This window comes from Taudactylus pleione, unplaced genomic scaffold, assembly GCF_031769625.1.
Source record: "Taudactylus pleione unplaced genomic scaffold, aTauple2 ptg000726l, whole genome shotgun sequence".
In the NCBI taxonomy this organism is placed as follows: Eukaryota; Metazoa; Chordata; class Amphibia; order Anura; family Myobatrachidae; genus Taudactylus; species Taudactylus pleione.
Genome location: NW_028285128.1, coordinates 10,283,802 through 10,310,521, shown reverse-complemented (window position 1 = coordinate 10,310,521; position 26,720 = coordinate 10,283,802). Strand labels below are relative to the sequence as shown.

At 45.4% G+C, this 26,720-nt stretch overlaps 1 protein-coding gene across 1 annotated transcript in view; it reads left to right on the top strand.

The window, feature by feature from the left end:
• LOC148477345 (ran GTPase-activating protein 1-like) overlaps nucleotides 1-19,583 on the top strand; it is a 59,011-nt gene extending 39,428 nt beyond the window's left edge. Inside the window, exons 9-13 of the mRNA XM_088456943.1 lie at nucleotides 9,127-9,243; nucleotides 9,579-9,681; nucleotides 9,761-9,849; nucleotides 17,027-17,148; nucleotides 19,015-19,583. Coding sequence (XP_088313069.1) covers nucleotides 9,127-9,243; nucleotides 9,579-9,681; nucleotides 9,761-9,849; nucleotides 17,027-17,148; nucleotides 19,015-19,084 — 501 coding nt within the window. The 3' untranslated portion in view covers nucleotides 19,085-19,583. The remainder of the gene's footprint in view (nucleotides 1-9,126; nucleotides 9,244-9,578; nucleotides 9,682-9,760; nucleotides 9,850-17,026; nucleotides 17,149-19,014) is intronic.
• The last annotated feature ends 7,137 nt before the right edge of the window (nucleotides 19,584-26,720 follow it).

Sequence of the window (26,720 nt, the reverse complement as noted above, 5' to 3'; positions counted from 1 at the left end):
CATGGCCCCTGAACAGCTATGCAATGTGGCCACTAGGTCTTTTGTCCACACCTTTCTTTTATCCTTTTGATACATTTGCCTCTCAGGATGCTTCCTTCGGGCGTAGGGTTCTCCTATCAGCTCAGGAGCGTTCCCGCCCTTTAACTGCTTTGGGACAGCCCCATTGTCTCCTTGTAGAACCCTATGGACCCTGAAGAAGAAAAGAAAAGTTATGGTAAAGCTTGCCTTTGTTAACTCGCTTTCTTCGAAGTCCTTAGGGTCTACAGAGCATTCGCCATGACTCGCCTAGCATTTATGGGTTTCTTCTCTTGGTCACTTGTTTCCTTCTCTGTTTGATTCTTCAGTGTACCTGTCTCCCTTCTCTCCTCTCCTGCTCCTGTCTTGGACTTGATAGCAAAACTGAGTTGCCCTTAGGCTGTGCAGTGATCGCGCTGAGTGCAAAAATATGTGGGTCCCAGGGACCCTCCATTTTAAAAAAATGGGGTCCTATCTGACCATTTCTGGGTCATCATAATTTATGCTTTAGAGGTCTCCATATGTTCCTCAGACCTCCCCTCATGCCACCACATAGAATGCCCATCTGATACCACCAACAGCATCAGACCTCCCCACATGCCCTTTAAATGCATTTTTAATGCCTCCATGATCCTACACACATGACTTGTATGTACACAAAACCCATAGTATAAGGCATTAGATAATAAATTAATGTGTGGTATATCCCAGAAAACTGTTTTTGGAGGTGCTATGGAAATATTAAGAACTACCAGGATGTATGTTCAAGAGACCACAGCATATATTCATGATATCTGCTGCAATCCCCTAGTCTTCACATTAGGGCAGGCAGGGGGCCTTTCAGAAAGGGACACTTCAGCGCGCACCCAAGAAGGGGCATGGTAACTCAGAAAAGAGGGCGTGTCCTTGAGTGTCCCCTTTTTATCACTGTAGGGGGCGTGCCCAGCACTCACGGAGATCCTGGGCTGCTCCCAAGCTATCCCTGCAGTGCGAATAAATGCCATGCCAGACACTGCCCACGAGTGGGGACGACTGTTTTAGTTTTTCACAGTATAGTGTCCCATATTCACGTTACACAACAGTATTGCCCCTTTATGAACACATTATGCCACGCAGTAATGCCCAGCCTTTACACATTATGCCATGCAGCATTGCCCAGCCTTAACACATTGTGCCATGCAGTAATGCCCAGCATTTACATATTATGCCATTCAGTAATACCCAGCCATTACACATTATGCCATGCAGTAATGCCCTTTACACATTATGCCATGCAGTAATACCCAGCCTTTACACATTATGCCATGCAGTAATGCCCTTTACACATTATGGCACGCAGTAAAAATAGATTCCAGCATTAAAAAAAACTCCATATAATTGCAATCGTGACTACAGGATCAAAGGGCACAATTGATTGCATGCAAAAAATCCTAAACAGAATAATCTTGCATGCATGAAATTCCCAGCAGCCATTAATAGTATAAGCAATATCTGTTAGGTGTCAAGCAGCTAGCTGATCTGGATAGTCAGCAGTGGCAGAACTAGAGTGTGGTGGGCCCAGGTGCAAGAATATGCGTTGGCCCCCCTATGCAGTGCCCCCAGTAGTATTCCCCCTATGCATTGCCCCCAGTAGTAACCCCCCCATGCAGTGACCCTAGTAGTTGACGCCCTATGCATTGCCCCCAGTAGTCCTCCTAGTAATCCCCCCCTATGCAGTGCCCCCAGTAGTAATCCCCCCTATGCAGTGCCCCCAGTAGTAGTCCCTTTATACCTTGCCCCCAGTAGTAGTCCACCTATGCATTGCCCCCAGTAGTAATTACACCCCTATGCAGTGCCCCCAGTAGTTGACTCTCCCTATGCATTGCCCCCAGTAGTGGCCCACCTATTTGCTCTTTAGTGACCTGGGCCCAATTCCAAGGTCACTCACACCTATTTGGGGGGCAGATACCTTCAATTGGGCTTAATGCCCCCTATGTAGCATGGGCCTTGTGCCCGCCTTTATACCCACAGGCCTATTGCCTGAATTTATCCCACTGACCTAGTGCCCGACAACACTGGTGGTCTAGGGAGGGGATAAATATCTGTGGCCCAAGGCCGCTACCGGTACGGTGGAAGAGGCTGCAGGGGGGGAGCTTCATTATCGCTTTTTTTTTCCACCCCTGCATTCCTCTCCGGTCCTCAACTTCATTCTTCCGTTGCTGGCCCGTCCTGGCCAGCAGCGCCGCCTCTTCCTTTCTTCCTCCTTGATCACGCCGTCTTCTGGCCTCTTGCGCGGCTGCCATAACTGTTGTCGCAACGCTCTTCTCTTCGGGGGGTCTTCACTCCCCCACCACCACCCCCCCCCCTCCACCGCCGGACTGAACTTTTCTAAGACCAGACGCCGCGAGTGGGCAGGGCTATGACGCGGCGAGCCGCGATTGGCTTGTCGTGTCTGCCTCCTATGGGCTGCTGTGCCAAACAGCCGCCGCAGCTTCTTGGCAACACTGTTTACAATTAGGACACTGTTACCAGATAAGATACTAGTTTATCACAATAAATACAAACAGTCTTCCTGCAATACAATCTTACAGTGTCTCAAATAGTTGCCCACTGTATCTGTACCATCAGAGTTTAAAGCAGACATACATTAATTCTCTGGATGTAGGTACAACCAACCAATAAAATTTATTATAAGAGAATATAAATTGAGATCACATGACATCAACATTTATTTAATAGGTTTTTATTTTCAGAACATATTACTTTTATTTCTACTTCAGGGTCCATAGGGTATCCACAGGATACCTTGGGGTATAGGTGTGACGTCAGTCATCGGGCACCAAAGAGTTAAGCTTTCAGCCTCCCAGGATGCACTAGGTCCCCCTCCTATACCCCACCCCCGAGCCAAGGCATCTCAGTTTCGTTTGGTGCCCGGCCGTAGTCGGAGGCACCTGCTAGAGGGGGGCTTAGAAGAGCCCCTGAAGCTTTTTCTTCATGCAGCTGTGGCTGCACATCTGGATGAACAGCATGGACAGTCAGTCCTGACGTCCATGCTGTCTTCCCTACACCCCGCCGGTACCAGAACGCCGGTACTGATCCGGGGATGCTGGTGGACATCTGGGGTCACAGCTAGCGGTGACCCCAGATGTTCTGGACCATGGCCGGATTCAAGGGGGACAGAGGTAAGCAGCGGGGTCCCGCGGGGGGTCCCCGCTGATCACATGGTCCTAAGTCCCCAGGCAGGGGGCTCCCTGGGGACTGGCTGCAGCGTGGAGCCAGGCGACCAACCTGCGCTTCCACTACCCCCTGGGACAGCGGACCGCAGCAGAGCGGTAGCGCTGCGGCGTCCCAGGGGTTAAATGCATGCCAGGGGAGCGCGCCTTCCCTGTCTCACAGCCGGCGCCTCCCCCGCTGCACACAGCCCTCTCTGCACTGTGCTGACTGGCCCTGTATCAGTGCTCCTCCCCCAGGCCAGCCTTCTCTCTTCTCCTCGGTGGCCATCTTTTCAGAAGCATGGTGAACGCTGCTAGAAGCCTGCATTGGAAGCATCGTGGTCTGGGTCCCCCCGCATACCTCTCCTCCGCTCAGGTCAGGTCTGTGTATGCAGCGCTGTGTCCTACCAGGCCCTGTGTCTGTGTAGTTGAGTGATCAGCGCTGTTAGTGCAGGAATTGTTATTTCTCTGCATTGTATGTGACTGTGCTAGCGCTGCTGCCTGTAACTTTTTTTCTAAACTGTCAGCCTTATACTGTCCCTGTTTTTTCTGCTAAGCCCTTGCGGTGCGGTGCTGCAGGGTGGTCTCTCGCCTCTTAAATATATAATTGGTGAGAGGGGTCACATACGTGGTGCCATCATGTCTGAAAGTGATTTTCCCCTCCGGCTACAGTGTACTACGTGTAAAGTACAGTTAGCGGAGGGGGAGGGTAGCGCGGAGGGCCTCTGCCGGCAGTGTTTGTCTATGGCGCGGCCTCTTACGGTTACTGCACCGGTACAGGAGCCGCCCTGGGCTTGTTTCGCTCAAGCGCTTACAGCCTTAGTGGGCCAGTTAGCTCCGCAGCCCGCGTTTACACCGATGGGTTTGTCCCAGCAGTCAGTGGTGTCGTCACCCATGCAGGGTTTCCCACGACAATTGGTGGTACCCCACAGTCTCCCTATTTCCCCGCTCCCGGTTTCTCAGGAGCCAGCGTGGGTTAACTCCCTGACGAGTTCTGTACAGCACTTGTCGGATGTGTTGCAAGGGGAGTCTGTGATGCGGCCGCATAAACGGCCGGTGGCGTCTCTGTCGGCTCCTTATGAGGATGACGAGGGGACGTCTGATGATGGGGAGATTCTGGATCCTTACGATCAGGAACCTCTCCATGCTAAGGACGCTGATGCTAAGTCCAAAGTATATATTCCTGGACTTATTCGGGCGGTCCGCACAGCCTTGGTGATTGAGGACGAAGTTCCCCCAGCGGCTAAATCTAAGTATGCCTTTTTCAAAGATGTGAAGGGCGATGCCACAGTCTTTCCTCTTTCGGGTCAGTTGGTGGACCATTTAGAGGAGGCGTGGAAACAGCCTGGCAAAAATTACCAGCCGCAGAGACGCCTGGCGGTGGCTTATCCGTTCGCGGATAATTATTTTGCTAAGTGGGAATCCCCTCCACAGGTGGATTCTCACGTGACCGTCTTGTCCGTAGTGCCACATTGCCGATGCCATCCATGTCCTCCCTTATGGATGCTACGGACCGCAAGGTGGAGATCTGCCTGAAGTCCGCTTATTCCCTTGCTGGGGGGGGGCAGCACGGCCGGCTATGGCCATTTGCTGGGTTGCCAGAGCGATGGAGCGCTGGGCGGATTCATTAGAGGCTTCTTTTGATTCCGACTGTCCGGCCGAACAGGCAGAGTTGATTGGCAATCTCCGTGATTCGGCCACCTACATCAACGAGGCGGCCCTAGACATTAGTACTCTGGTGTCTAGGATTTCTTCAGCAGCGGTAGCTGCTCGTCGCACCTTGTGGCTGCGATCCTGGAAGGCGGACGCTGATTCCAAAAAGGGTCTGGAGGCGTTGCCGTTTACCGGAGAAGTTCTCTTCGGTCCGGATCTGGATAAGATTGTGGCCACGCTGGCGGCAGCCAAATCGGCTTGTCTCCCGTCGGCCGCTGCTCCTTCTGGTTCTGGACCATCGTCCTTTCGGTCATCTAGGGCCCAGGGCAGGCCCAAACCACAGCCGTTTCCTCGACAGGCTGGCCCTAAGAAATCGGTCAAGCCCCGGAAGCAGACATGGAGTACCAGACGTCCGGCCCCCAAGCCAGATGACAAGCCTGCGGCCTGACGGTCCGGGCCTCCCTTTGGGGGATCCCAGGGTGGGAGGCCGCCTGCTGCAGTTCGCCCAGTGTTGGTCGACCACTACGACAGACACTTGGGTTCTGGAGGTGGTCTCCCACGGGTACGCCCTCTCCTTCCGGCACAGACCCCCGGCTCGATTCTTCACCACGGGTCTGCCATCAGACCGGAACAAGGCTACGGAGCTGCGGAAGGTATTGCACACTATGCTCCAGGCTGGAGTTATAGTGCCTGTTCCATTCTCCCAGAGGGGCCAGGGTTTCTATTCAAATCTTTTTTTGGTACAGAAACCCAATGGGTCGTATCTTCCGATTCTCAACCTCAAAGCACTCAACAGGTCTTTGCGGGTACCGAAGTTTCGGATGGAGACCCTACGGTCCATCATTCTGGCGCTGGAACCTGGGGACTACATGGTGTCATTGGACATACAGGACGCTTACCTGCATGTCCCTATTCTTTTGCGCCATCAACAGTTCCTCAGGCTTGCAATCCGCAGCGACCACTTCCAGTTTCGGGCGTTACCTTTTGGCCTGGCGACAGCACCACGGGTTTTCACCAAGGTGATGGCGGTCATGGCGGCTTCTCTGCGGCTGCAGGGAGTCCGCATGTTGCCGTACTTGGACGACCTGTTATTGGTGGCAGGATCTCCAGAGCTCCTGTTACGCCACTTGGACCTGACCATTGCACTGCTGCAACGGCACGGCTGGCTAATCAACTGGCAGAAGTCCACTCTAATCCCGTCTCGGAGGATTCTGCGTCTTGGAGCCTTATTGGACTCGGGACAACAAAGGATCTTTGTGACGGAGGACAAGATCTCTGCTTTACTGTCAAGGGTGCGCAGTTGTCAGCACAGCCGCCGGGTGTCCCTACACTCGGCGATGAGGTTACTGGGCTCCATGGTGTCGGTGTTCGACATGGTGGAATACTCCCAGTTTCACTCCAGACCTCTGCAGCACCTGATCCTGTCCAAGTGGAACGGGATGCCTCAGTCTCTGAAGTCCCAGACGATTGTGCTCACCCCGGAAGTTCGCCTGTCCCTTGCTTGGTGGTTACAGACGACCCACCTCAACAAGGGACGTCCGTTCTGGGTTCCAAATTGGGTCCTGTTGACAACGGACGCCAGTCTTCGGGGCTGGGGAGCGGTTTTGGGTCCACACTTGTTCCAGGGCAGGTGGACGCCGACAGAAGCGGAGCTTCCCATAAATATCTTGGAAATCCGTGCGGTCTTCAATGCTCTCCAGCAGGCACATCGGTTTCTCCAGGGTCACCCGGTACAGGTCCGGTCGGACAACGCTACCACCGTGGCCTACATAAACAGGCAAGGAGGAACCCGCAGTCGGGCGGCTCTCGTAGAGGTCTCTCGGATCCTGGTTTGGGCGGAGCGCAATCTTCCGGCCATATCAGCGGTCTTCATCCCGGGAGTGCTAAATTGGGAGGCGGACTTTCTAAGTCGCCAGGACGTTCATCCGGGGGAATGGTCCCTGCACCCGGACGTTTTTCAACTGCTGGTGGACAGGTGGGGTCTTCCAGAGATCGACCTCATGGCGTCCCGGCACAACAACAAGTTGCTGGTGTACGGGTCTCGCACAAGAGACGAAGGGGCGTCTCTGGTGGATGCTCTGTCCGTCCGGTGGACGTTCCGGTTCGCATACCTGTTCCCTCCGGTCTCCCTTCTTCCACGGGTAATCCGGAAATTCAAACAGGAAGGAGGGACGCTCCTGTTGATAGCTCCCGCGTGGCCCAGACCGCACTGGTTCTCAGACCTTCAGGGTCTGTCCGTGGTCAGTCCTCTGCGGTTGCCGCTACGACCGGACCTTCTGTCTCAGGGTCCTTGTCTTCACCCGGACCTGACTCGGCTGTCATTGACGGCGTGGCTGTTGAGACGGCCATGCTGAGGTCCCAGGGGTTTTCCAGCTCTGTGGTGTGTACCATGTTGCAAGCTCGGAAACCGTCTTCCGCGAGGATATACCATCGCGTGTGGCATACGTTCTTCCAGTAGTGTCGACCGAGAGGTTATGCACCGCGGGAGTTTCGTCTGTCTCGGAGTCTCGCCTTCCTACAAGCGGGACTAGATCATGGGCTTCGCCTTGCTTCTTTGAAGGTACAGGTTTCGGCCCTGTCTGTCTGGTTTCACCGTAGGATTGCTACAATCCCGGATGTGCGCACCTTTATGCAAGGTGTTGTCCGCATTCAGCCGCCCTTTGTTCCACCTGTGACGCCTTGGGATTTGGCTGTGGTCCTGAGGGCTCTCCAAGGACCGCCGTTTGAACCACTGGGCTCAGTGGATCTTAAATGGCTAACAGCCAAGACTGTTTTCCTTCTGGCTATTGCTTCGGCCAGACGTGTTTCTGAGTTAGGGGCTCTTTCTTGTAGACCCCCTTTCTTGGTTTTTCATGGGAACAGGGCAGTGCTCCGCACTCGGCCCGAGTTTCTTCCCAAAGTTGTTTCCCAGTTTCATGTTAACGAGGAAATCGTTGTTCCGGCCTTTAACTCACCGGGTCTTTCCGTGGGTGAGGCCTCTTTGGATGTTGTGCGGGCCTTAAGGACTTATGTTGACCGCACTTCTTCGTTTAGGAAGTCGGACGCTTTGTTTGTCCTCTATGGCTTCCGTAAAAAGGGTTGGCCTGCTTCAAAGCAAACTTTGGCAGCCTGGATCCGTATGGCTATTTCTGAAGCTTATCTTCATGAAGGCCTGCCGGTTCCTCCTTCTGTGAAGGCTCATTCCACTAGGTCTGTGGGTCCTTCGTGGACAGCTCGACGTGGTGCCTCTGCAGTCCAGATCTGCAAGGCTGCTACGTGGTCCTCTGTCCATACCTTCGTGAGGTATTACAGGTTTGATACCTTCGCCTCTCAGGATGCTTCCTTCGGGCGGCGGATTCTCCTTTCTGCACAGGAGCGTCCCCACCCTTAAAGGATACTGCTTTGGGACATCCCCAAGGTATCCTGTGGATACCCTATGGACCCTGAAGTAGAAAATATGAGATATGGTAAGAACTTACCCTTGTTATCTCTATTTCTACGAAGTCCATAGGGTCCCACAGGACTCCCGCCATGTCGCACCTGTGCTGCAGATGGGCTTTGCTCTGGTCACCGGTTTTCCGTCTCTCTCTGGTGAGAATGTGATTCTTGTATGTGTCCAGATCTTTGTTCTCTCTCTTCCTTCTCCTCCTCCGGCCTATGGCTTGGTAACTAACTGAGATGCCTTGGCTCGGGGGTGGGGTATAGGAGGGGGACCTAGTGCATCCTGGGAGGCTGAAAGCTTAACTCTTTGGTGCCCGATGACTGACGTCACACCTATACCCCAAGGTATCCTGTGGAACCCTATGGACTTCGTAGAAATAGAGATAACAAGGGTAAGTTCTTACCATATCTCATATTATTTCACTTCAGGAATTCGATTTTAAATTAATCAAATAAAGGTTATATTTTAGACTTCTCTTTAGTGCGCCAACCAAGAGGACATTTCTTTTTTTCTTTTTTTGTTGTGATAGTGACACGTCTCCTCTGCCTGCGCACTTGATGTCAGCACGGCTTTCCACAGCAGCAGCCAATGAGAGTCTGTCTGCTAAATTTTAAACTGTGTGGTGTTGTTTTTTTAAATCCGTTTTTAATGTTTCCATCTATGACCTTGAAATATTAACACCTGTAAGCCATCTGGTATATCAAATGAAAGCCTGTTTCCTGTACAAAATGTTTTTGGAAAATCTCTTAATCCCTGGCCTGTAGTTTAATGTGGGATTATTCTTATTTGGGGGTGGGAACAAAAATTGACAGCATACATTTCTAAATACATTTTATTTCCTTAAAGGATTCCACACCTGTTTCACCACCTCTTCCCCCTGTGGATCCATCTACTTTCCTCAGCTTTCCTTCTCCTGAAAAGCTCCTACGGATGGGGCCCAGACGTTCAGCAATCGTAGCTCAGGTAATCACTCTTAATACTCCACCTTACCAGCATCAAAAAATAATTACAAATAATAAGTTTGAGTTATAAGGTTCTCACCAGGACTAAGAATAGATGTGTCAATGTATGACGCAGTAACGTAAGATAGAAAATTTTACAGAACTTGACATCTGTAAATGCTTTATTATCCATGTGGGGAAAGGGGGGGGGGGAGTCGGCGACAGTGGAAGAACTGGGGTATAGATGTGCTTTATTGGTGCTTGGGCACTATACAGGCTTTAGTTGTCCTGTTGTAAGGTACAGGGTAATATTAATGGTGGCCTGTTAGTACTAGTGTTTTTTGTCTTTGGTTTCAGACTGATGTTGCAGACACTGATAAGGTAGTGCAAGCTTTTGTCCAGATTTCCTCAGTGTACAGAGATGATCAAGCAGTAAAAGCAGCAGTGGAAGAAACGATTGGTATGAAGGTGCTCTTAGTCTACTTACTAGTCCTCATTTTTATTGTTGTCTTCATGTCTGACTTCCTTTCCCTTTTCAGATGGGCTGATGGAAAAGGCGTTTGGCAGCTCAGTTTTCCAGCCAGACATGTTCGTCACCAGTTTATTAGTGCGTATGGGACTTTTAAAGGTATTGCTAATTCCTTTCATTTCAGTTGGGAAATCGATGCTGCTACATACATACATACATACATACATACATACATACATACATACATACATACTGTACATACATACATATAAACATACTTGGCAATGGCTTTTGTGTAAGCATCTGCAGAGTATGGTGGCTTCATTTCTTCAGTGACCTGTGAAATGGTCATCAGAGAGTTGCCTGACAGTAGAGAAGCACAGAGACCTGCTAGTCCGAACCTTCTCTGCATTCCCCTGCCTGATAAACCTAGTGCAAGCTATATCTAACAGTAGCTTCCATGTTAGCAACGGCTACCTCTAGTTTTCACTGAATCTACCAAGGCTGGCAATGGGGTCTCCTGACAGAGACTCTAGTTTAAAAAAAAAAAAATAATAATAATAATATGAGAAGGACTACTTTAAAAATATGGAAAATAAAGTTTTTACTTTTGTTTTCAGATCCTTTAACTGCATTAGGTATTTTTTTCGGTGGAACCATTGTGAGGACATATTAATTTTGTCAAAACGTCTTTGGGAAGAGACATGGAAAAGTATTTCACATGCGTTACATTACCACAGTGATACTCTATACACCTTATGATTGATGCTATCTTACCAGTGATAGCCCAGTGTCCATGGAAGGTAGACGTAGACGCAGTCCTCTGGGCCTATAAGCAATTTTTATTTTCCAAACACACATGCAATGTTTTTATTTTTTAGGGGGTTCTTAGTCCCCCAAAGGCTCACATTTTGGCCATTTTGGTTTTCGTTCACAGAAAGACCAGAAGTTCTTACAGAGTGCACTACAAGTACAGCCCCCATATGTCCCTTCTATAGCTCCTTGGGACCTTAATCATGTGTTAATCATCCTCCCTTTGAACCAATTGATTTAGTGATGTTCAATTTCTTTACAAGGAACATGGTTTTTGTCTTGGTACATCTAGGACAGTTTCAGAGCTAGAACCTCTGTTGTGCAAGTCTCCTTTTCACATTTTCCATGAGGACAGAGTTGTTTATCAGGCTAATGCTGGGTACACACTGGCATATATATCAGCCAATCAATTGATCGGCCAATATATCTTGTGTGTCGGCCACTGTGTACCAGCGATATGTCTGTGAACGACGTCCTTCAGACATATCACGTCAGCTGAGCTTCACAGCCGATGCCAAATATAAGTGCAGATATATTAGGGCATCGCGCTATGTGAACGGATGGTCGCAGCAGAGGCCCGAGGGGAGGGGTGCGCGACACGATCTGCGGCCAGTTGACATGATGGTTGTTCAGTGTGTATGAGCAACCATCATCTGCAGATCACTCAATCTGCAGCTGTATCTGTTAGGTGTGTACCCAGCATTAGCCTTTCACTCCAGTCTGGTACCCGGGTTTCACATTATTCAGGATATTGTTATTCATGGCTGATTCTCAGTCTGACGCATCTCTTTTCACTGATGCAAATAGTGAGTTTTAGCATACAGCGCATGTGTAGCTCCTGCTGATTCTGAGTCTGACGGATCTTTGCCAGATCTTGCATTGTGCGAAATGGGCGGCAGCTGAGTGATGTCCATTGGAGCGCATGCAAGAGATCTGTCTCGCGAGAGGGTTATGGATGTATAGCTAAACCTCCTGCATCGCACGTACAGTGAAGCGATGCCTGTTTCTGATGGACCGCTGGTGCAAATGCAGATAGCGTTCCTCCTAGGCTGCTGTCCTTACCCGCAGGCCGTAGTGTCCCGCGTGTGGGAAAACTTATGGTGAAAGTCACCCATGGGTGAATAAAAGCTGTGTTTTCACTCCAGGCGCTCTGCTGCCCTCCGGCTGTGGCGTAAATACTATGCCGATACTAATGATGTTATTTGCTCCTTGAAGTCATAGGGTTTCCTGCATTAGCATAAGGGCATAAATGTAGTTTCCGCGGCTTCCTGCAAAAACAGCTACTTTGTGTGCTCTCCTCATTCGTTGGATGTGGTCAGAGTTTTCAGGGCTTCTGTCCAGAGGACAAGTGATGTTCGTATAATCTCTTGTTCCTCTATGATGATGAAAAGAGGGTGTTGCCTGCTTTAAGGAATGCATTGCTAGGTGGATTACTGACTAGGGCCCTGATTCAGAGCCGCTCGCTATTTGCGGTCGTTCGTTCTAAAACAAGGGGTGGCTATTCAAATGAACCGTTCGCCAATTGCGGTCTGTTCACGCCTCTAAGTCTGAACGAGCGAGCAAAACTTGCGGTTGTAATTTTGAAAAGTACGCCCCCTTGCCGCTCGCACCATACGTCATGTCCGCTATTTATTAGATTAATCGAGTACATCGAACAGCGTATGAACTGCTCGCTATTCTTGTGGCTGGTTTTTTCAACCGCTATTTTGCGAGCAGTTCTGAGTAAAAAAAAAAAACAAGTGACGTGGTCAATGACGCTGCTGTATTAATTATGCACTCCCTTAAAACGCCCGTTTTGACCTTTAAGCACGCCTGCGTTCGAATTCCACACCCCCGTTTTCAAGCACCTTCCCCTGTTACCACCCACATACGCCTCCTTCTGTCACTCAAAATAGCAGGCATTCGCTATATAGCGAACAAACTATTTTCGGCCGCACTGACTGGTTCGCGCATGCGTATTAAAATCCGTACGCATGCGCAGATGTGCGAACATCGGTCAGAACGAACGAACGGCCGCTTACGAGCGGCTCTGAATCAGGGCCTAATTTGTCAGGCTTACTGTTGGAGTCACTTTTTGACTGATGAAGGACACCAGAGTGGATATGACCACAGAACTCAGAATGCCAGCTGAGCCCTGATGTTGCGCGGTACTGCATGTCGTCCCTACCTGTCTACCAGACCAGTGATGGTCGCCAGAGAGAGCATCCTCGGAATAATTGCCTACATGCTCATAAATCAGCATCACAGCTGTCTACTATGGGTTAAAAAGCACCTAGACATCCCCACTCCCTCCAGAGGAAGCACGTTACTGGCTATGCCAAAGGGCTCCGGATGCCCCTATATAAGTCATGGGTGCCACTGCCATAGAGTTGTGGCACAATAGTGACCATCCCTGAGAAGCAAGTGGGCACCTAGGAGACAATCTCCATTAACTTGAGAAGAGAAATCGGTAATAGTTAAAGAAATTTAGCTGGTCCTGCAGCATGAGAAGAAATTACCCACTCCTGTGAGGTACAAAAGTAAAATTATTTCCTATGGTAACAGGGCCGGCTCCAGGGTTCGGAGCACCCTGTGCCGGCCCTCGAGATGGCGCCCTAACATTGCGCGCGACTTTGCTGCGCGCGACCGAATTTGGGGGCGTGGCCTAATTACCATAGGCCACGACCCCTATGTGACATTTGGAGGCGTACCCACATGGCATGCCTCCAAATAACGTCAGGCTGGGGGTAAAGCCCAGCACTCCGTCACTGGCTGGGCTTCCCCTAGCCTCTCCCGTCAGTGAATGGTTGCCGCGCACATGCGCGCCGTCATCCATTCACGCTCCCCAGCCTCCCAATTTGACCACCCGTGGGCCACTTCGGCCCGCGGGTGGAACAGCAGGACAGTACTGTCCCGCTGAAATCGGGCTGCTGGGGAGGGGGCCGCCCCTCTACGGGTGGCGCACCTGTGCGACCGCACTGGTCGAACACCCATAGAGACGGCCCTGTATGGTAATATGGGATGTAGAAGGGGGGGGAGCAACCTTTCAAATTAGTTTACTTTGAATTTTGTGCCTACTCTTAATTTGTCCTCTCCCTCTACTCCCCCATTATGGCAGTGTCCCCCAGATAGATTCAGAGAAATGGTTTTAACAGTGAGTGCAAAAATTGGTTGTTTTGTGTTTTTTTTATTTTTTTTTTCAAATCCTTACAAAACTCAGAAGTTCAAATTTCAAAATGAATGGTGGTGCAAAGCGAGCTATTGTATATAAAGTGCACATTAGAAACCATACTATATGTGAAGGATGCCTACTGCTGGGTACACACTGGCAGATATATTGGGCAATCAATTGATCGGCCAATATATTGTGCGCCTGTCTTCCAGTGTGTACCAGCGATATGTCTGTGAACGACGTTGTTCAGAGATATCACGTCGCCTGTGCTGCACGGCCGATGCCCAATATATCTGCAGATCCGCAGCGGGTAAACTAAGTATTGAACACAGCAACATTTTTCTCAGTAAATAGATTTGTAATGGGGCTATTGTTATGAAATTTTCACCAAATGTCAGCAACAACCCATGCAATATACATATGCAAAGAAGTCAGACCATAGATGTCCATAAATTAAGTTATGTGTAATAATGTGAAATGACACGGAAAATATATTGGACACATGAAGAAAGGGAGGTGCAAAAAGGCATGGAAGCTAAGGCACCAGGTGAAATTTATCTGTAATTGGAAAGCAATCCTGCCCCTTGTCACTGCAAATTAATATAAGCTAGTTCAGTCCCAACTGATGGCCTATAAAAAGGTGTCTCATTTCCAAGGTGTCATGCACAAGAAACATCTCATGATGGGTAAAAGCAAAGCGCTCTCTCAAGACCATCACAACCTTATAGTTGCAAAACATACAGAAAGCATTGGTTACAGAAGGATTTCTAAACTTCTGAACGACCAGGTGCTCCTCGTAAGATTTCTTACAGGAGTGAAAATAATTATCACAAGAGTTGTCCAAGAGCCAAGTACCACTTGTGGAGAGCTTCAGAAAGACCTGGAATTAGCAGGTACAATTGTTTCAAAGAAAACAATTAACGAAGGTACTCAACCACCATGGCCTGTATGCACGCTCACCACACAAGACTCCATTTCTGAAGAAAAAGCATGTTGAAGCTCGTTTAACGTGCACAACATTTGGATAAGCCTGTGAAATACTGGGAGGATATAGTCTGGTCAGATGAGACCAAAATTGAACTATTTGGATACCATAATACACACCATGTTTGGAGGAGAAATGGCACTGCACATCACCCCAAAAACACCATTCCCACACTTTGAAGTTTGGAAGTGGAAACATCATGGTGTGGGGCTGTATTTCAGCATACGGTACTGGCATACTTCATATGATTGAAGGATCGATGAATGAAAAAATGTACTTAGACATTCTTGATAAAAATCTGTTGCAATCTACCAGGATGCTAAAGATGAAACGATGGTGGACATTTCAGCATGACAATGATCCCAAACACACAGCCAAGGACACTCTCTCAATTGGTTTCAGAGAAAGGAAAAAAATGCTTCTAGAATGGCCCAGCCAATCACCTAATTTGAATCAATTGAAAATCTATGGAAAGAGCTAAAGATCAGAGTTCATAGAAGAGGCCCATGGAACCTTCAAGATTTAAAGACTGTGTGGAAGAATGGGCCAAAATCACACCTGGGCAATACATACGACTAGTTTCTCCATACAGGAGGCATCTTGAAGCTGTCATTACCAACAAAGGCTTTTGTACGAAGTATTAAATACATTTCAGTAAGCATGTTCAATACTTTTTCTGTGTAATTTTTCATTATTACACGGAACTTAATTTATGGACATCTATGGTTTGATTTCTTTGCATATGTATATTGCATGGGTTGTTGCTGACATTTTGTGAAAATGTCATCACAATATCCCCATTACAAATCTATTTACTGAGAAAAATATTGATGTGTTCATTACTTATTTTACCCGCTGACCGCCGACCATCTGTACACTTGCAGTAGGGGCTGTTCAGTGTGTATGAGCAACCATCATTTTCAGATATATCTGTTAGGTATGTACCCAGCTTAAGTGTTAATCTTGTGACATCCTAAAGATGTAGATATATAAAAGAAAAATGAAATAACTGGTGTAGAGAACGAATGTAGAGAACTGGCTCCTTTTTGCAGCAGATAGTAATCAATGATCGATAAGTGGCTCAATTGCAAAAAGCAGAAAGATGTAAATTAGATCTGTGGCTTTCATGCTGCGTGTTAATAGCAGTTAATACTGATGACCCCAGTATGAAAGCTGGATTCAAAAGTAAGCGTGGTGCCTTTGGGCAAGAAGCCATACAGCATCTGTACCACAACTGTCCTCAGAGTGCTCCATTTGAATGATCAGGTATTTATCTGAAGCTGCCTCTTACAAACTTTTACTTTGTTGATTCAGGGATTTACACAGATGCTTACTTTGTGTGTAAAGTGCTGCATTGCCTGCATGATTTCTTCTAGTTCCCACCTTTATTGCTTTTTGTGGGCTGATTCGGGTTGTTTTTTGAGTTCCACAATAAACATGATTATTTTTTTCCAAGTTAAATTCTTTTCCCATGTGCTGTAGTTCAGTTAATATCACAGGACTTTCCCATCATCAGTTCCGTGATTTGTTCCCATCTGTTTGTTATATTTTCATGATCTCTTGAGCAGCCATGGGGATGAACTGGTCATCTATCTATTTATTTATTACCAGTTATTTATATAGCGCACACCTATTCCGCAGCGCTTTTACAGAGAATATTTGACCATTCACATCAGTCCCTGTCCCAGTGGAGCTTACAATCTATATTTCCTACCACATGTACACGCATACATATTAGGGTTAATTTTACCAGGAGCCAATTAACCTACCAGTATATTTTTGGAGTGTGGGAGGAAACCGGAGTACCCGGAGAAAACCCACGCAAGCACAGGGAGAACATACAAACTACACACAGGGCCCTATTTCGAACCGAACCCACAACCTTAGTGCTGTGAGGCAGTAATGCCAACCATTACACTGTCTCTGCTGCCCATCTGGTGTCATTCATGGTGCATTTGGCAGCAGTCATGACACTGCAAGTTATCTTGTTCTTTCCTAACATCCAGTGTCCTGGAGGCAATATGGCCAATGCCCACTGTTCATCTGTTCCCCATTTAACTACACAAGAAAAGGATTTCATTAGATGTACAAACTTTCCATTTATTGTTGTTTGCTAACTTTGCCTGTTTTTTCTGTGTATAAAGCATAAAGAATAAATCCACATTACTAGAATAAAGCCCATCGAGCCCATACAGAAGGGATGGTGGAAAGAACATGTTTAACATGAGGGGCTTCCAAATGTAATCAGCAATTTCCAAATGAATTGTATATGTAATGGACAAACCTTTTCAGGACCAGAACTCATTTCAGAGCCTTAAGTAATTGTTTAGGAAAGTAGGAAATATCATAAACTGAACCTACCCAGATTTTGTTCTTTGTTTCTGCAGAGTGAGGAGAAGATTAAAGCCATCCCTCACTTGTATGGACCGTTAATGACACTGAATTATGTAGTGCAACAGGATTATTTTCAGAAGTCTCTCGCACCTATTCTGTTGGCTTTTATTTCCAAGTAAGTTTGTCAAAATTAAAACTAGAGGGTGTTTCTTTGCGCTATGATCTGCCAAATTTAAGAGCGGTATGGAATGAATCATGCAGTGAATAGGTGATAATAAACACATTTAATATAAATGCATATCAAAAAAGCATAAATGACCGGTCATGATATATATAAAAAAACAAATACATATAATCAATAAATCTATAAAAAAAACTGACTTGTCTATTGTGTGAATCAGGGGCAGAACTATGGGAGACAATGGAGGCGCCTGCCGCCGGGCTCCAGCTCTGAAGGGGCACCTCCTCCATTGTCCACAACATATTCACCCCACTTAGGGCTGTAACTATGTACCCGGAGTATACTGTCACGACAACCCAATACATGGCACCCCTTCCCGACACCTGAGTAGCTACCATTCACTAGTGGATAACTCCATGTCAGACCATCAGCTGCTGCTTTCGTCTATCTATAGCCTGTCTGCATACGAATTGCTACATTACGGTGTCAGCGGCTGTGATGGGGGGGCACCAAATTATAACTTGCCTTCGGGCGTCTGGGATGAACTTACGCCACTGGTGTGAATATATGCACACTTAAAGAGGTGGATCTGATTTATACAGTCATATAAGAACCCAGTCTGTTGGGAATAGGGATAATAAGCGTGTGCACACTTGCAGATAGTAATATAGTCAATTGTGTCCTTGCGCTCAATGGAAACAATAAATATCAAAGTTAATTGTATTGAGCTCCGTGGAGCTTCATACCATCAGGTAAATGTAAATGATGATCTCCCCAGAGGGCTTAGAAGCCCACACGAATGTAGATGGACTAGCAGAAGAGGGGAGGCGCACTTCTGGGACAGACCCGATGCAATGGGGTAACTAATCTAATTTATTTTAACACCAATGAGAAATCACCTGCTGGATATAAAAAGGGTCCTTGTGGAGCTATAAGCCACTCTTTAATAAAGCCCCTATTCTGTGGAGTGAAACGCGTCGGATGGTCTGTGCACTTGACGAGGAGAAACTGAGAAATTTGCTGCAGTTTTTGGGGGTAGAGGCCGCTATCGAGATGCGGCTGGAGTTCCATTCATCTGCCGCTTGCACCCATTGCATCGGGTCTCTCCCAGAAGTGCGCCTCCCCTCTTCTGCTAGTCCACCTACATTCGTGTGGGCTTCTAAGCCCTCTGGGGAGATCATCGTTTACATCTACCTGATGGTATGAAGCTCCACGGAGCTCAATCCAATTTAACTTTGATATTTATTATTTCCATTGAGCGCTCGGAAACAATTGACTATATTACTATCTGCAAGTCTGGACACACTTATTATCCCTATTCCCAACAGACTGGGTTCTTATATGACTGTATAAATCAGATCCACCTCTTTAAGTGTGCATATATTCTCACAATAGACAGTCAGTTTTTTAATAGATTTATTGATTATATGTATTTTTTTTTTTATATATATATCATGACCGGTCATTTACGCTTTTTTATATGTATTTATATTAAATGTGTTTATTATCACCTATTCAGTGCATGATTCATTCCATACCGCTCTTAAATTTGGCAGATCATAGCGCAAAGATACACCCTCTAGTCTTCTCTTGTTACACCTTTTCAGGTGATTATTGTGCACCCACAGGCACATTTTTTCTTTTGCTGCTGTAGAATTAATATTTGGATTAGTTTAATTTTTATTTTTATGTAGCGCTGGGTTATAGATACAATCTGTCAAACAAAGTTGTTTTGCTTAAGGTTAATATATAAATTATCCTTGGAACAACCATAGCTGGCTTTGGACTTCTAAAAGCAAAAGTCAAAATTTTCATTGATTTACTGTTATTTTCATTAAATCTATGCGTTTCTCTCCGCAGGCCGAACCGTGCGCTGGAATCTCAGCCCCATCCTCGGCACGCCCTCCTACAAACGCTGCATAAATTGTAACCTTCCCATCATGCCTTGGACGAAGATGATTAAATTCGCAATGTCTGACATATACAGGAGGGAAATCAGAACTTTTATAGGGGACCCCAGTCTGTAGCCTGGGGGTTAATCTCCATCTGCTCTTATCCACAGCCCTTTTTCCAGTCTATTTGTTTACATTCGATGAGGGTTGTGCCATTTCTCTGTTAGTACTTGCTGACCCAGTGATCTCAGGAAAACAAATACAATATCTAGAATTGGGCAATTACAAACATCCCTATGATGCCATGTGTCAATAAATAAATGTACGTTACTCTATCTCCTATTAGTAGGATTATTTTGAACATCCTGTAAAACAGATGTTTAACGATAATAATTTAGATGCTTGATAGTCTTGAATAGTAAATGGATTTACAACTAATGCATTCTAGTGATGGGTTATACTGTATGCATTGCTGGCGTGTACTGCTGTGTAAATATTTAAAGATAACGTAGGATTTTATATGATCAATATCAGAGGCCAGCTCTAAGCTTCACTCCGCTGAAACACAGGAGGAGCGTGTTTTGTTTTGTATCCATGTTTTCATTTAATTTCATCTCGTTTCTGCTTGTTACAGAAGGTGGTTACGTTTCTCTACGAAGCATATAGCCTTTAAACTCAAGGGATAACGAATGCTTCTTTATTTGTATATACTTAAACTTTTATTCTTTTTTTTTTATTTTTTTTGTTGTTGATGGCACAATTATTCTTTACCCCATAGAGCTTACACATTTTAGTGTATTTCTCTTTTTGACATGTAAAATACAGAAAAGGCATTACTTTGTGACTTTGGGAGGGTGTAACTAAACAAAGCGTGTATTGCTGTATTTTTTTATTTAAACCACACTATGAAGTTGAACACAACATTTAATGTAGGAAAACTGAATAGATTGCTGTATTTTTATCTAATCCCGCACCAGGAAGTAACACAAAGATGTAAAGTACAATAGGACAGTGAGACAGGCAGTGCAGTGCATGCAAAATTCTGCTGGTAAGAGGCTTCTCCAGATAAGTTAAAAGGATATAATGTTAATTAGTCTCCCTCAATCAATAATAGCAGAAATTTTGTGGGCTATACAAAATCAGCCTATAAATTTACTAAGGACAGCCCTAAGACCCATGACAGCTCCTAATAAATTAATAATAAAAATAGTGTTAAGAATATTGTTACAGCCCATAAAATGTATTTCTCCATTTGGTGTTGGTGACATGCACACTTTAGGAGGACACCTTATAAAGGTCATTAAGAGGACTACTAGATATCACGATTTTTAAATAGAGAGAGCTGTTGGCTCAGCAACTGAACTTGTAGTACAAAAATCTACTGGAGCCTGCTTCACAACCATGACATGGCACATGTATATGCTTTCATACTGCTTTAATGTTTGCTGTGTACAACGTACCACTTTGAGTTCTATTACAGTCAAGTCAATGTGTAGTGTATAAAGGAATGTGGATACTTTACAGTAATGTCAAGGTTCTTTGCTGATTCAATAAACTGAGCAGATTTCCAGAAATATTTGACTTGTTTTTATTGGTTTAATTTTTCCGAAAACCAAAATAAGTGTGTTCTCTTTTCACTGGTCTCTGCTTTTCAGTGTTTTATATTTTAAATACTGTATATTGCTTTAAACGGGCATGGAGAACCTGTGGCTCTCCATTGTTTTGAAGCTACAAGTCCCAACATGCCCTGCCACAGTGTTAGCATTCCCTAATAGCAGGGCATGCTGGGAACTGTAGTTTCACAAACGCTGGATAGACACAGGTTGGTCAGGCCTGGCTTATATCATAACTACTACTGAAGGGGGGGGGGGGGTTAGAGTTTCTGATGCCTGATAAATGTTATTTCCTGGACTCCTCAATGCCAGCATACTTTAATGGGTTAATCCCATTCCTTTATGTCAGGACAGGAGAAGTAAACCCACCCTGCAGGTATATGTCCACTGCTTCCTGTGTCTTCGGCTTTCTCCAAGCTGAATAAATCACTGTAATCTATACATTAATAACAGCTTAGGGATGGACAACCAATATGCTGCCATTGAGGAGTCAAGGAAGCCCAATTGTCAAATACAGAATATCAGTTTCTTCCTCCTCCCTTAGAGCATACATTAATGGGGGATTACCAAGCACTTACCTAACTTAGGGGGGGTTACCAAATAACTGAAAATGTATCTTCCTTTATAACTTAAGGTGCGTACACACAGTACGATTAAAATGCACGATATCGATCATATCGTGCTTTTTTCGGTGCTTACAACCCGCCAACGAACTGCGATGCGTGGGCACGTATGAACGATAACTATATCATCCATCGTCCGTGCATGCAGGCCAACCTGGTCAATATTGACCAGGTTACTATCGCGGGTCGTTGCTACTACAATGCAACCTTTCAATCAAGCTATTTTCTTACAAAGGTGTGAATTTTACAATATAGGCCCGTATTCGATTAGGGAGCGAAAAGTCCGTGCTGAACTTTTCGCTCCACATCGGAGCTTTGCTGGGGATAAAGTATCGGGCCCGTGCCAGCTTTATCCCTGTATTCAATTTAAAATGAGCGAAAACGGGACCTGACGAATTGGGATCTACGAAAAAAAAACGGAAATTTTCAGAAAATGTACCTGAGACCCCCCTAAAGATGTCCAGACATGGGGGATCACTATGGGTACCCCCGTTTTTGCCTGCAAAAGAAATTCGGGTATTTAAATAGCCGCGGCAGGTGTTTCTTTCCCGACATTGAAGAAGTGATGCAGAAGAGCACTTAGGTTTTTTGTTTTTTTTAAGTGGTCCCATCAAATTTGGGGTACATGAAAATGGGTACTAGCATATTTTTAAGTCCCTAAAGTAATTTTTTAAAAATTCTACAAAAATGCACCTGCTGCTAATAGCCTATTCTAGAAAACACCTGCCACATACTTACAGAATACCCCTGAACCTATTTTTAAACACTTTTTTTTTTTTTTTCACCCCTAATTTTTTATTCATCTTTTCGTTTTGTTCCTATTTTTTTTTTTTACTTTTTTTGACACCGTTTATTTTTAAATGACATTCCCAGGGGTGCAGGCTATTTTCTTTAAGCCTGCACCCCTAAACCCCAATTCTGCACTTTTTTTCGCCATGTAAAACATGGTGAAAAGTTATCCGTTTTTTTTCAAAGACCTTTCGAACCTGCGAAAAGTCTTTGAAAACTGGGATAATTGAAATAGGCGAAAATGACGTCATCGACTTTTCACAGCCTAATTGAATACCACCCATAATATGCAAATGACTGGCAATAATGCTGCTCCAAACACAAATTGAAAGAACACCACCTTCAGAAAACACAGAAGAAATAAGAATGTTAGTGCTGTTTGGTTTGCGCTTCTTGTCAATTAGAACATAAATATGGGTTAACTAGTCGCACCAGAAAGACATTGTACCCCTCAATAAGGGCCCCCAGTATTGCTTATAATCTGTTGGGGGGTGCTACCACAGGCAATGGAGATTAAGCCAAAGGAATATAGAAGAAGAAAAATGAAATGCCTAAAGGTGGTACACTGGGATATCCAAAATATAACTTTTATTAATTTAATTAAAACAATTAGAGTGAAAAGTAATGAATTCAGTGAATTAAAATATATGCAACTGCCCTGTATTTCCACATAATCATATATTGGATCAAAGTTATGTATGGCACTTATTCTGTATAAGGCATGCCATATATATTGATCATAAATTTCTGTTGCTTGCTGTTATTCCAGCATGTATACATACACTGTCTTATTTATTTACAATTAGTTGTAAATGCCAATCCTAAGTGAATGCTGTAATTACTATTAAGCCATCAAAATCTGTTTTTCGACAGATGAATATAATCAATGAGTTAATGAGTAATATTTAGTGATTGCTTGTGTAGTTATAGCAATCAAAATTGATATGTTTATTAAATAATTTGTGTCTCTCCTGTGTCACTTTTCTTTATCCCAGATTGTGAACAGACACACATTAAACTTATCACATTTAGTTTAACATTGAGTTTATATGGACCAAATCTTAGGTCTCATAAAAATGCTCATGGGAAATATATATGCAAATTTTGTGCACAGCGTGGGTTCTGATCTCCCTGCTTCTCATACAATGATTAGCAAACCATCCCGGGTGTTTGTTAGGAAGCAAGGGAGAAGTTACTTTCAATATGTAATTACAGATCCATTACACAGCATACATTCTAATCTCCGTGCTTATTTAAGTGATTATTGACAAACCCTCTCGGGTTTTCATTAAGAAGCAACAGATTTTTTTATCATAGTGAGTGGCAACCGCGTAGCTAACCGACGCGACGTTTCGCTTACAAGCTTTATCAAGGTAAGCCGAGCCGCTTACCGGAACTGCCTTATATACCTGCAATCATGTTATTGGTAAGCGGGATGTCAATCAATCCTAAAGCACCTATCGCATCTAACTGCGTCACTAAGTCCCGCCCTCTCTAGCTTATGCTGGTGCTAGGGCTAGTGACGTGGTATTCCAAGGATCCTCAATCGTTCTCTGATCTACATAAGTTATCAGGTTAAAGTAATCGATCTCAGAGAACGATGTCTATTAGCTTTGATATGAAAAAAGAACAGTATTCGTCAGTATTCCATTGATCATGATCCCTCTAAAGACATAATATTAGGATATTCTACTGGATGTATTCAGATCAAAAATCGGTAAAAAAATCTTCAAGACTGGTCACATGATCAATTAGAATGTATACATTATGACCATTCATTAAAGAATTGTTCTGCGATAGAATCAATTACCCAATTTCTTCTTCATCCACTAGGGGACACCCGGAGCTAAAGACAGTGGGTTATAGACTGGTAGAGTAGAGCCTGGCACGTTAAATAATTTAGAAGTGTGACTGGCTCTTCCCCCTCTATGCCCCATCAGTCCCAGTTTAGAAATTGTGGCCGAGAGAGCCGGTGCACTGAGGGGCTGTCTCCAGCCCTTTTTGTGTTTTATTTATTTTAAAGTTTATTTTTACATGAGGACAGGCAGACTGCTTACTGTGGCAGTCTGCCTGCTACGTGGGAGCCACCAGGAAGGGCACCACCATGGCTACTGCAGCCTGTGTCCGGTGACACTGATACCCTGATGGGGGACCTTAACAGTGAGTCCGGGAGTTTGTTGGCTCCAACTGCAGGAACTAAGACAGGAGGGCTAAAGGCAGTGGGTGACAAGAAACGGGAGGGCAATATACACGTCTTCATACGTCTCTCCCAGGTGTTGGCGAGACCTACCCCAAGGCGCGGAGTCTAGTCCACCTGATGGTATTCACCAGTGACCCCTCCAAGCGGGATATGGGATTCGCTGCACCAACTGAACAAGTCGCGGTCCCTAGGGAAGGTACATGGAGAAAACAGATATGGGAGGACTATATAAGCACTTGATATGAGATGCTGTATAGCAATGGTAATCACTTGATATGAGATGCTGTATAGCAATGGTAATCACTTGATATGAGGTGCTGAATAGCGATGGTAGTCAGCACCTGATATGAGACTCTGAATTGCTATGCTAGTCAGCACTTGATATTGGACACTGAATAGCGATGGTAATTGTTAAGTCAGATGACTCGAACCAACATGGCGCCCATGTCCATGCTAATGGAACCAAGACGTGCACATGAGGATTCTAGCAGACCCTAGGAAGAATACTCAGCCGCAACAGCTCCTAGGCCTGACATCCACATGCCTCGTAAGCACGAAGACGACGGCGTGGGGTGAGGAGCTGCTGAACCCAGGCCGCATCCTGACAGTACCCACCCCCCTTTCAGGGTGGACTCAAATGGCTTGTTGGGAAATTTCTTATGGAAGGAACGAATGAACTTGAGGAGCACAGACATCGGAGGCCTTTATCCAAGAGCGTGATTTGGGACCGTAACCTTTCCAATTAATTAAGTATTGAAGCTGTCCCAAATGAAGATGAGAACTTGTTTTACTTCGAATTCAACTCCACGTTCTTTGAGGGAATTGTTGAAACTGATTAAGGACTAGGGGACAAAGGAGGGAAACATGAAAACTTTTAGACAATTTCAAATGTGGAGACAAGTTCAATTGGTAAATGACTGGATTAATGACTCTCAAAATCCGATAAGGCCCAATAATCCGTGGAGCAAATTCTTAAAGTCTCTAGTTCTTGATTCACTTACTCGGTTTGCCCATTAAATTGAGGGTGGTATGCAGAGCAAAATGTCAATTTAATTCCACAAGAGGAACACAATGCTCGCCAAAATTTTGCCACAAATTGTACGCCTCTATCTGACACTATTTCAGATGGCAGACCATGCAAATGAAAAATCTCTTGAACAAAAATTTGGCCAGTTGAGGTGCAGAAGGTAACCCCATGTAGCAGAACAAAATGAGCCATTTTGGAGAAGCGGTCTACAACCACACAAACTGTTGTACCCCTTGGAGAGAGGTAAATCAGTGATAAAATCCATGGAGACATGGGACCATGGTTTGGTAGGAATAGGTAGAGGTTGAAGAAGTCCCAACTTTTTCCTTCGAGGAGTCTTATGCTGGGTACATTTGACACAGTAGCAACTAAAATCCTGCCCGTTGGAGGAGTGGTGATTTGTATTTGAGCAAATACAGTTGGAAGGAGTATGGTTTGGGACTCAGAGCAATCTTCATCGACAGATATGAATGCCCTTGAGAGAGCATCTGCCTTTTTGTTTTGATTACCAGAACAGAACACAAGCTTAAAATCAAAACTGGAAAAGAGATGTGACCACCAGCTTGTCTGGGGTTAAGTCTTTAGGCAGTTTTCAAGTACAGAAGATATTTGTGGTCAGAAACGATGGTCACTGGAAATTTAGCTCCTTCCAGAAGATGCCTCCACACTTCCAAGGCTAACTTCATAGCTAAGAGCTCCTGATCCCCATTGGTATAATTTCTGCTGGAGAGAACTTCCGGGAGAAGGAGGATGGTTCCGGCCATCTGTAGCTACTTGATACAAAATTGCTCCAACTCCCATAGAAGAGGCATCAACTTTAATCGTGTGTGGTCTCTCCACATCTGGCTAGTTGAGGATAGGGGCTGATACGAAAGCTTCCTTGAGTGTCCAGAAGGCTAACACTGCAGGAGGAGGACATTTGATAGGGGTTAGCACCCTTTTTAGTGAGAGCGGAATAGTAGAAAAATTACGACTAAACCTTCTGTAATAATTGAAAAAACACAGAACCCTTCAAAGAACTTGGCTGGGGCCATTCCTTGATGGCGTTCAATTTATCAGAAGTCAATTTGTAAGGATTCTCCAGAGATGATGCGACCCAGGAAGGGTATAGAAGATTTTTCGAAAAGGCATTTGGTGATTTTTCCATACAACTGATGTTTTCGGAACCGTAAAAGAACTTCTTTAACATGCAGACAATGATATTTGAGGTCCTTTAAAGAAAAATCAGTATGTCATCTAGATCTACAACGTAGAGATAAAGAATGTCTCGAAAAATTTTGTTGACATACACCTGGAAGACTGGAGGAGTGTTACTTAACCTGAAGGGCATCACTAAGTACTCGAAGTGTGTCCACTCTTCTCCATCATGTATACGAATGAGGTTTTATGCACCCCAAAGGTTGAGTTTTGTAAAGACAGTGG